The sequence below is a fragment of the Apostichopus japonicus genome, chromosome 17, assembly GCF_037975245.1.
Source record: "Apostichopus japonicus isolate 1M-3 chromosome 17, ASM3797524v1, whole genome shotgun sequence".
NCBI lineage: Eukaryota > Metazoa > Echinodermata > Holothuroidea > Aspidochirotida > Stichopodidae > Apostichopus > Apostichopus japonicus.
The window spans coordinates 5920487-5932015 of NC_092577.1; the positions used below are offsets into that span (position 1 = coordinate 5920487).

Sequence of the window (11529 nt, forward strand, 5' to 3'; positions counted from 1 at the left end):
TGACAATTTCTGGAAAATTTTACAGTATGGATTGAAAAATACTTAACCACTTCTGTATACAAAACGTCTATTAAAATAGAAGTTTACATGTACATATAAAACTCCAAATTTGTCTGGAATATTCGACAGGAATTTACTGTAAATTTACATTTTTGTTTTAACAGTGTGCCGTGATTGGTCAAGCTATGATATCAAGTGATGGGTAGGATATCTGCCAGTTGAAACTGTCTGTCCTTTAAGGGCCTTGAGAATTGAAGAATTTATTGCGGCAGTCAAAAAATTGAATGACACCTATTGGGAAGTTTGTTAAACAAACTACATCCGGGATCATAAATAGCAAAGTTCAATAAACAAGCAGAATGTAACTTCGATTAATTGATCCTCAAACCGGATCTAAGACTTGGGCATTGCTAATATATATAAAAAAAAAAACGCATGTATTATTGAAGAACTCCGGTTATCCTCTGGAGGTGAGAACCCAGAGAGCAGGAATGAGGTTGATCCATGGAAGTGGATGGAATGGGTATGTAGTGTTATGTATTGGTATGTATTTGTTTAGCACCTCGGTGGTATGGTGGCATACTGCCATTATAGCCTATATGAATCCGTTCTAGTGTACTCCCTCAATAAAAGTCCCGAAAAGCATCAGCAGAACATCTTTCTTGAAATATTATCACAAAATCTACTTGTTTTCTTGTGGCTGTGATGTCAGATGACACAAATGTAGAAGACAATGTGGTGCGAATTTCAGACCACTTTAGGCCTCCCGGGATCAGCGTACGGAAATTATTGTAAAGTGGTTACTTTGCAAGTGACGAAAGGGCCAGGCTCTCATACAAGTCGTCATGGTTATGATTCTAACAATTGAAGGTGCCATGATTTGCCAACTTCTCAGCTATCCATTGATGGGTACGGTTTAGCTAGTGAAAACTTAGAGACATGTAAAGACCACATTACTTGTACGATTTGGTCAGTAAGTCAATGGAGCAACTATATTAAGTAGATATGCAACCGTATAGCTAGCACATTCTAATTTCAACATGTTATAACTTTAAATAATAACCACATACACACATTAACGTGGTATACGATTTCCGTTTAAACTTTCGTAACGATCGAAAGCATCGTATCCAATGGTTTATTATTGGAAGCGTTGTGGTCAAGTGGTGAAGGCAGTGGACTTGTGACCAAAGGAGTGCAGGATCGATTCCTGACCAGATCATTACGTTGTGTCCCTTTAGCAGGGCACTTTATCTCCATTGCCTCTCTTCATCCGGGTGTATAATTGGGGACTTGCGAGGTAAGTTGTAAATATAGTTGTTTGCGCCGGTTTGTGGCTGCAGCCTATCGGAAGTCCCCGGGGGAACCGTGGATGTGGTGCACTGTGGCGCCCCAGGAAAGATTGATTGAATTGTGCACATTTAACCAATGCCCAGGATTCAATTGCAATTGTCGTATGGGAGAGCATTGGCCATGAACGAGACTGTATACCTTTAATTTTAAACTTTATTAATGGCCCTATCAAAGAGAGAATATATTGGTCGTAAGTTATTTCCGACACGGCATGCATTATGTCGTTTGCTTTATGCAGCTACGAATTCAGTGAATAACCGTTATTTTCACTTTATCATTATTTGTTTGTTTTTAAATCTTTGTACAAATACTGATGACCGTAAAAGCTGAAACCAATCAATAATTACATCACGATTATTTTTGGAATAAGTTCGGTCAGACGCAGATCCAGGGGTTGTGAAGGTATGTACTCCCCTTCAGGCCAACAATCACACGAAGGGTCACATTGTCCACCCTTGTTTTTTTTGGGGGGGGGGGGAGGGGGATATCCCGGAATCACAACTTCAGTTTCAAACATGTTTTTTTCTTTCTAAAAAGGTATGGCTTCCATACACTTCTATATAATTGTTCTCCCTTAAACAGTGGTTTATTTATTTGAAATTAAGTTGAGGTGCTATTGTGTTATTAGTATAAAGGCCAAGAAAGTAGTGATGAAAAAATGTATATTTCTCTTTTCGTGTGAAATAATCCACAGAATTTGAAAGTTACTATGTTAATATAAATGGAAGGGAAATATGAATTTTATAACCGTGTTATGTGACTACATGTTACATTTGATCGAACATTTTTTGACTGAGGACTTATTTGAAAGCCGATATTGTTTATGTAATGTATTTATTTATTAAAATATGATGATCTATTATATGCGTTGGAAATGAACAGTTATAACTTAAAAAGAAAATCCGAAGACAATAGAGAAATGGAAATAATTGTTGTCACATATAATTAACATTTACATACACAATAACACTTAATGATTTTATTATACCCTAAACAAGACAAGAACATGATTTTAATTACGGATGTCTTTCAAAACAAATTGTCGTAATACTATTTGCCTATCAATGTTATATTGTCCATCTACGACTGGGTTCCAGCATATGTTCATGTATTCTCTGTTTATTAAGTCAACCGCTGGTTTTCAACAGTTGGTTTTCTGATAACCATACGATTAGTTGGTCACCTGATCATTAGAACATCTGGTCGTTCTTCATCTGGTCATGCGTACATCTGGCCATGCGGACATCCGATCATATCGACATCTGGTCATGCAGACATCCGATCATACCGACATCTGGATATGCGGTCATCCGATCATATCGACATCTGGTCATGCAGACATCCGATCATATCGACATCTGGTCATGCGGACATCCGATCATATCGACATCTGGTCATGCAGACATCCGATCATATCGACATCTGGCCATGCGGACATCCGATCATATCGACATCTGGATATGCGGACATCCGATCACACCGACATCTGGATATGCAGACATCCGATCATATCGACATCTGGCCATGCAGACATCCGATCATATCGACATCTGGCCATGCGGACATCCGATCACACCGACATCTGGTCATGCAGACATCCGATCACACCGACATCTGGATATGCAGACATCCGATCATATCGACATCTGGCCATGCAGACATCCGATCATATCGACATCTGGCCATGCGGACATCCGATCATATCGACATCTGGATATGAGGTCATCTGTCTATGCGACATCTGGATGTGCCGTTACCGGTCTTTATAACATCTGGTAATTTTGATCATCTGGCTCACATCTTGTGTCTTGTGATTTTTACTGATTTTAACTCTTCTAGTGTTAAAGCATCATCTCCTATAATGGAAGTAAAGTTCATCATTAGAGTCTGTAATCGTAAACGTCCCAGATTCTACAACGTTTATTTGTTTCTTCTGGTTTCTGGTATTATTTAACGGACCAAAGAATTCATGTAAAACCTGTTGGAGAGGAATAATCCTTCTGGACGACTCCTCTTCTCCCACAAGCCCCCCCCCCCCCCCACCCCTCTTCACTCCTATATACGCTTCTCATAGTCGATTCCATCTTGATTAATGAATTCCAAGACAATTTATTTTCCATATTCATAGACTATGTAACAATTTAAATAATAGTGACAAAGACAACCATTTTCAGTATTTCGCATTTGTTTGCTCTTGTGTATGTGCCTAAACTATAAAAAAAAATGTGTCTACAGACAATGATATCTAACAAAAAAGGAATGCAATTATTATACATCATTTTTTGACTAAAATCTATAGGATGATGTCCTTGTTAGATCAATAGTTTTCCAATTATAAATCATACCGTCTTTGGTAAAATTACCAAAAATAGCAGAAAACCTCGGTTCTAATGTAGAAGTATAAGAGTCGCTTTGTTAGACAGACCTCATGCCTCGCTCTTCCGGCTGTTGGAAAACCCTCATTCTAGCTCTAACATTATATTTTATTTTATTAAATTTACAAGACAACTAAATAGTTGACAAAACGTGGCTAGACGTGTTACATGGTCACATTATAGTTGGCAAGCTTACAACGCATATATTGCAAATTCAAAGTACGTTTGTATAGTCTTATCACTATGGGAATCGTGGTTCAATATTATTGTCATTCAGGTTCTGACTGTATTGTAATAGTCCAATCGATCTATTCCCTATTCTAGAGAACATTTCATCGATATATTACATGTATATACAGTTGAAAATACTTCACCATGTTCTCAAATGTTACAAAAATATGGCACCATTTACACTTCGAAACCTTGAAAGGAAATATATTATAAAGATACCATTACATGAAGCTTTTTTTTCCTTCAGTATTATTCCAATTTTACTTTTTTTTTCTTATGTCAGACTCTTATTCAATAGTTTATGAGTATAACTTGTATTTATTTCTTTAAGGTATTCTATATGCAATGGTATGCTATATTATGCTATGCTATGTTATGCTATGAAGTACTCACCGTCAGAGTCAATATCCAAAACCATATGTGCAAAATCCTTAACTCTGGTACCATAAGGTGTCTTCAACCATTCACACGCATCTATAAGTCCATCACTATTTTCATCAAGTTCTTGGAAGAATGTCTCCGGAGATATTTTGTCAGAATTTTTCAAAACAGACCTGATAGTAAGAAAAACCGAATTAAAATATTTACTATAACCTTCATATACGGTTAATTGTCACCACACCATGTCGCGTTCAGATAGATCTTACATCTATACATAGAGAGATGATCATATTATATCAAGCGCGCTTAGTTTAAAGGGCAATACACAACAGGCTGGTCGTATTTTATACAATTGAATTGAAAATTAATATCATATCAAATAGAAAATTCCTTCAATTTTTTTTTCCAAATAGATCTGAATTGGTAGGAAACCCGGGAGAACTACCGATCGGTTCGTACAACTTGTTCAATACACTTTGACCCTTGGTAATGTCGGAATTTGACCTCCATTTCATGCTGCTTGCAATGAATACAAATAACCGCCAGCCGTCTCATATTTGCTTAGGAAATAGTCTTTTTTTTGAGATATTCTTTAAGCTGATATGTCTACATTCTAGAAGGTCTAAAGAGTGGACACCGTGATATGAATGGAGTTTTTCTAATGAGGTTTCGTAATTATCACAATACGCAGGAGAAAGAAGGATTTCTGTTTGAGGACGTTCGTTAAAAAAAAATGAAATACACTCGAAACACTCTACGCATTTGATATAATCGAAATGGAATCTCAGAACGTTCTCAATTTTTTCAATGGGCAAATTTCCGCTAATAATATATTGTCATTTCGACTTGATTCTTGCAATATCGACTCTACAATTTCAACTTTAACGATTTAAATTCAACTTATCTTATCGAAATTTTTATTGATTAACTATTGATTTTTTTTTCCAAATCCCGAAGGCACTTTACTTTCTATTAATTTCAACCAATTTGGATTTATTTCTAGATTTTTGTAGATTAAAATAATACAAGTTCCGCCTTTTTTATATCAAATTCATCATTCTTATCTTAAAAGCTCTACCATTGTATCTTAAAATCTTCACTTCGCTTACCAAAGTAAGAAATATACGATCAAAATTTCGACCGCATACTTTAGAACGTCTCTTTGGCGAATACGGTACGTGACATAGGATTCACTAAAGTATTGTACGTTATGCATGGTTGTATGTTTATACTTCTTTGATGTGATTTAATGAAAACGAGAGCACTCCAATGTAATCACCTAAGGCATTTAACAGACTAATTAGGTAGCTTGCCCTCAACAAATGAAGCTTTGGGTTCAGAATCTCGTTCGGTATTACATTCAGTATTTGGTAAAATCTAATAACCTGATAAATGAGTAAACCGGATGGTTGATGAAAATTGTATTCCTCAATTCATGTTTTAATTGTTTTTTCTTCTTTGAAATGTCGATACAATTATTTCAGAAAGAAAATACATGCCGAGATTCGTAAAATACCCACGGCATTGTCACTTTAGAAGAAAAAAAAACTCTGTTAACTCCCTTAAATGATACAATGTCTAATTTGGTTACTAGAGGAATTCACTTTATCTTCTCGATCGATTCCAGAAACATTAATGTAGATTAATGTTAGAAATTATTCACCTTTTTAAACTAGATTGTGTTTATAAATACTTGATATTTAATGGAGGGCTCTATTTCAAAGGACTCCAACTTGTTAATTCCATCTTTAATATTAACTGTACGTTTGTATGGAATGCGAGCAAGCATTTCAGTTTAGTTAAAGTTAATTAAATCTATGCAGTTGAGGCTTATGATTGATCTTTGCTTAATATATACATACTTATTCTTTGCTTAAAAGTAAGCCTATGGTTGGAATTGGATGTCCAATTAGAAATCATGACATATATAGTCACTAGGCCTACACGTACATAGGAATCATCCAACCAGATTCATCGAATCACCGGCATTACTCTACTTGTTGAAGAAACCATAACGAGTTGAACCCTACGACCATCCAGTGATGCCAGTTGGGATTTACGACAACATTTTGACAATACTCGCCTACTTTCAATAAAAATCTATGCATGAATCCGTCATCGAGAATTGATATTGTGTCAAGACATGTAAACAATTGTTAATTCCATTTTCGTAGTTACTTGACAATGATCGAATGTCCAGCAGTAACAAATGTACACAAAGAAGATAGCATAAACCTCAGTAAGGTCCTCGCAGTGACAGTTTCGTATACGCCTTATGCCTCGTTTGCCAAAAGTTTGTGATTTGAAAAGTTTAATCTTCCTGGAAGCTTCTATAAGAGTCTAAGTAATATCGTCCGAAACAGTGTGTGAATTTTTTTCTTTTGACCTGCAAGGACAACAAGCACATTGTGAAGTACATAGAATATAACTAAATATTACTTACCTTATAGCCACGTGTTCTAACTCTTCAAGAACTGCAACAGCTTCCACAGCTTCAACTGGCACTGCTACTTCCATTACTGCTAGCTCAGGCTCTTCGTTGGGATCCGTGCCGTATGTTATGGTGGATCCGTATGCCAATTCGTTGTCAAAATGGTAAGTAGGGCCACAGCAGTACCCAATTGTCACAAAGGCCAGGACGTTGACTAGAGATAAACCTTGGTGTGACTGCGTCATGGCTGGTTGATCTCAGTTCTCAATATAGTCACTAAATGTATATAGGCTGACAGTAAATGGATTGGTCTCCTTCTATAAGATTCTAGTGTCCTTACTCCAAAGCAGTACTCCTATTTATATGGCTATTTCAGTGACCGTTTTTCTGTTACCTTAACTGATGTTTATTTCATCTTCAAATAAAGAGGACTACCAAGTCTATTATTTGCTTTTGAGCGCGTGGATGTGCGCATGGGTGTGTATGTGGGGGTGTGCGTAAGTGTCACCGCGTTGAACAGGATGTACTAAATCCGGTATAAATATAAATGGAAGGAGTTCAACGAAAGTCGACATAAGGGAAAGCACTCTCTTCGAGATGTAGACAACTGGGTAGATTGCAAAATCACTATTGACCATTGATGGCCAAATTGATAACAACTCAAGCCAGACTATTTTATCACGTATGAACACTGGGGGCACCAAAATTTCCAAATTGACCCCTGTATGAAGTGCACATCACGGAATATCTTAAGGGTACGAAAGACATAATTCCGCCCCTATCACCGCGCTTCATCGTTACACCAAAATTTAAATACTAAAAATTAAAACTTTGGTATGAATTCAACATTGTGACGAAACTTTAATATCATATCATCATAAGGTTGCACATTCGTGATTTCAAAAGAGGGATGTTGATCGATTTTGAGACCGACTTTGCTTCTTGCCACAGACTTCAGTGATTAGTTGTGCAAAATTTTGCAAGTTTGCAAAATTACTCAACAATTTGCTAGGAATGCATACAGCTGCGATACATTTAGATAGTTCTCGTTCAATTTGTAGCGATTTTGGAAACAAAAAATTGCTTATCAGAAAGAGAAATTTCACACTTACATTTCTATCGAATGTTTCTCAGGGGACATAGTAGTGGCCCCTGGCGAGGTTAAGGGGGGGGGGGGAGAATCTAAAGTGTTTTTAGATATTCTTTGTTCTCTGATAAAGTGAATTTAAAGCACAAAATACATGCGAGAGAGGAAATGCAATTTTCATTGAATTTATTTCAAAAGCTTGGTGGGGAATTTCCATTGGACGCCAGACGTTACTGTTTGGTTAAAAGACATTTCTTGTTCTATCAGAGCGACTTTAAAGTAAATATGGAATTTAACTTCTGTAGATGGTGTTGCAAGGCCCAAAGCTGCAATGCTTTCAGATATTTATCTTGTAGATACGATAACTGAATGACAGGCATACATTCCAGAGATTCCTCCCTGGGTTAGTTATTAATATCCTCTCTAAGATTCCAGCAAGGGGGGAACTACCGCAAATTTTAATATTTTGTTCGCCAAATATTTACCCATTCAAAGATATCGTGAGTTTGCAGGAGAGTAAGTGGTTTTTCTTCATTTTACCGCAGCAAACTAAGGCACAACTTGGAGAGGGAAGATAAAAAAGTGACCCCACTCCCCTATCCAACATCCCTTGGCGCCGCTACGGAATATTAAACTAATTTTAATCAAATAAAATCAAAGTTACTTCGCCAGGTTGTTTTCAGCAATAAGTATGCATTGACTATAAAAATCTACAAGCACATTGATAAACTTTAAGTTATATAAACAACGTGCAAATATTGATTTGTAAATTATCTTGCATTGCCTGCAATGAAACACGACCAACGTAAAATATGTATTGATAATTCATGTCTGTACTACGCACTTCCAACCTGCAGATGACATCAACTCTACATTAGAAATAATAATGAATGTAAACGTATGCAATGGTTAGACAAAATATGAGCAGAAGCAAATATAATTTTAGTATTACAAGACCATGGTTTTCTATGGGATAAGAAATGATATATTACGTTTTTTTTTGTGCAAAGTATATTTCGAAATAAGAATTTATTTGACAGCTCATATGGGCCACCGTATACCGTTGTAGCTGACGTTTGTGTTTGTTGAATCGATCCAATGGCTAATAGTGAAAGGGGTCACTTCCGTCATTTCACAGAAATTGCGAAATAGTGTCTATCAGACAATCCTCAACGGAAAAATCCAGTTGTGATGATGTATTCACCATTTGTTTTGATTTTATAACCGAATGATTTTACTGCGTATCTTGACATGATAGAAAATCCGAGAATTCATTTTTTTCTTTATTATACCCTGTATGATGCTAACAAACAATAGGAAACTTTATATATTAATAGTTCTGAACACATTGTACAATAAGTAATCTTTCCAGTAACCTCCCATCACCGTTCGATGGGACAAAGTTGTCTCGGTAATTGTTTTGGAAGATTAAAAAATGCTATTATTAAAACTTTCTGTTTAAAAAAAAACATAGAGTTCCTTCTTTCCCGCTAATCAATGATTGAATTTCGCATAAACGTTGTTGATCGCTTAACTGAGTGGGGTTCCTACAAAATAAAGATTTTTCTGTGTTAAGATCTTACAAAGCAATCTCCTTCTTGACGGATATCCTTATCCCATTCTACTTACCGCGATTCTCGGAAAACTGGCTCCCAATGCTCCAGTGGGAAATCCACTCAATTTGTTTGAGGCTTATCTGTTATTTTACAAAGAATTAATTTTACAACACAGCTGCCTGGCAAAGTGGCCAACGAACAGATTCCACGTCAGGGACGTAACCAGGTGGGGGGGGGGTGGGGCAGGGGAAGCAAAGAGATTCTCGGAAAACTGGCTCCCAGTGCCTCCCAATGGGAAATCCCCTCAATTTGTTTGAGGCTTATCTGTAATTTTACAACGCAGCTGCCTAGGAATGTTGCCAATGAACATATTCCACGTCAGGGACGTAACCAGGTGGGTGGGGGGGGGGGGGTTAAACTCTGAACATGGTAAATTGTCAGTGCTCTTTTGATCTTGAATACTCGTCAGCTCCGTTAACTCGATTATACTCGATTATAAACATTCACGTCTACTGATTCAGCTACTTACTTAGTTTGGCAGATGCAATTAGCTAAATTTAGCCTATAACCTATTACATGCCTACATTTGGCCACTTCGTAATAAAATACATATTGCCTGCCTAACAGCACTCGATGGAGTGTCACGAGCCGTATGCACAACAACGTCGACAACGTTCGTTCTCATCATTTTTTTTTTATTCGTCGTCAGTTGTTGCACGAACAACATGTTATGAAGCTAAGCTAGCAATCGTACGTGATACGCGCTTCCTATAAATAATTATTACACTGCTAATACACTGCGATAACTATATTTGTTTTTAGGCCACTGTACATCTGGCTGTCTAACAAAATATGAAAGATTTTATTGTCCATCAGTTAGGTTCGTCAAGGTCCAGACGTTGCACAATAAACAAGAATCATCCTACTGGAAAAATTGTAAAAGAGCACTGTTTGTTTTCTTTCTGATATAATATGCAAAAAACATGTAAAATGATTCAAACATGAAACACATTCTGCTGAAAATATGATCATATTTGATGGTGAAACTGGCAGAACATTGCACCATATTGCATCTAAGGACCTTCAATTGTTCAAAAATATCTCAAAGGGGAGGGAGACACCCTTACACCCTCACCCATATCAATCGCAAAATGTGCTCCCCCCTATCAAATTCCTGGCTACGTCGCTGTGCCACGTTGTACGTTTTCAAATGCCTGGGAAAGGTACCACTTGTTTGAAGCTTACCTGTAATTTTACAACGCAGCTGCCTGGGAAAGATGCCAATGTACATATTCCAGATTGGAGGTTATCCACGCAGCTGCCTGGGAAAGTTGCCAATGAACAGATTCTACGTTGGGCGTTTTCCAACGCTGCTTCCTGGGAAAGTCGCCTATCAAAATATTCCTCGTTGAACTTTTTCAAACTTAGCTGCCTGGGGAAGTTGCCAATGAACAGATTCCACATTGGACGTTTCCAACGTAGCTGCCTGGGAAAGTTGCCAATGAACAGATTCCACATTGGACGTTTCCAACGTAGCTGCCTGGGAAAGTTGCCAATGAACATATTCCACATTGGAGGTTATCCAACGCAGCTGCCTGGGAAAGTTGTCAATGAACAGATTCCACGTCGGACGTTTTTCAACGCAACTGCCTGGGAAAGTTGCCAATGAACAGATTCTACGTTGGGCGTTTTCCAACGCTGCTTCCTGGGAAAGTTGCCAATGAACATATTCCACGTTGGACGTTTTCCAACATAGCTGCCTGGGAAAGTTTCCTATCAACATATTCCTCGTTGGACTCTTTCAAACGTAGCTGCCTGAGAAAGTTGCCAATGAACAGATTTCTCGTTGGACGATTTCCAACGCAGCTGCCTTGGAAAGTTGCCAATGAACATATTCCTCATTGAAATTTTTCAAACGTAGCTGTCTGGGAAAGTTGCCAATGAACAGATTCCACATTGGACGTTTCCAACGTAGTTGCCTGAGAGGTTGCCAATGAACAGATTCTACGTTGGACGTTTGCCAACGCAGCTGCCTGGGAAAGTTTCCTCTCAACATATTCCTCGTTGAACTTTTTCAAACGTAGCTGCCTGGGAAAGTTGCCAATGAACAGATTC

General features: G+C 37.5%; 1 protein-coding gene across 1 annotated transcript; it reads right to left on the bottom strand.

The window, feature by feature from the left end:
* Positions 1-1982: 1982 nt before the first annotated feature.
* LOC139985050 (uncharacterized) lies at positions 1983-7228 on the bottom strand. The gene is made up of 3 exons (XM_071999229.1): positions 6784-7228; positions 4353-4513; positions 1983-3209 (listed from the first exon to the last, which is right to left on the bottom strand). Exons 1-3 carry the CDS (start codon positions 7014-7016, stop codon positions 3148-3150), a joined length of 456 nt encoding a protein of 151 aa, XP_071855330.1. The 5' UTR covers positions 7017-7228; the 3' UTR covers positions 1983-3147.
* Between the last annotated feature and the right edge of the window lie 4301 nt (positions 7229-11529).

Excerpts from the sequence above, each read along its gene's own strand:
- LOC139985050 (XM_071999229.1), bottom strand. The coding sequence starts at position 7,016 with ATGACGCAGTCACACCAAGGTTTATCTCTAGTCAACGTCCTGGCCTTT. Across the intron at positions 4,514-6,783 it reads TTAGAACACGTGGCTATAAG|GTCTGTTTTGAAAAATTCTG; the intron begins GTAAGTAATATT and ends TCTTACTATCAG. Across the intron at positions 3,210-4,352 it reads TTTGGATATTGACTCTGACG|GAGATGATGCTTTAACACTA; the intron begins GTGAGTACTTCA and ends CTTCCATTATAG.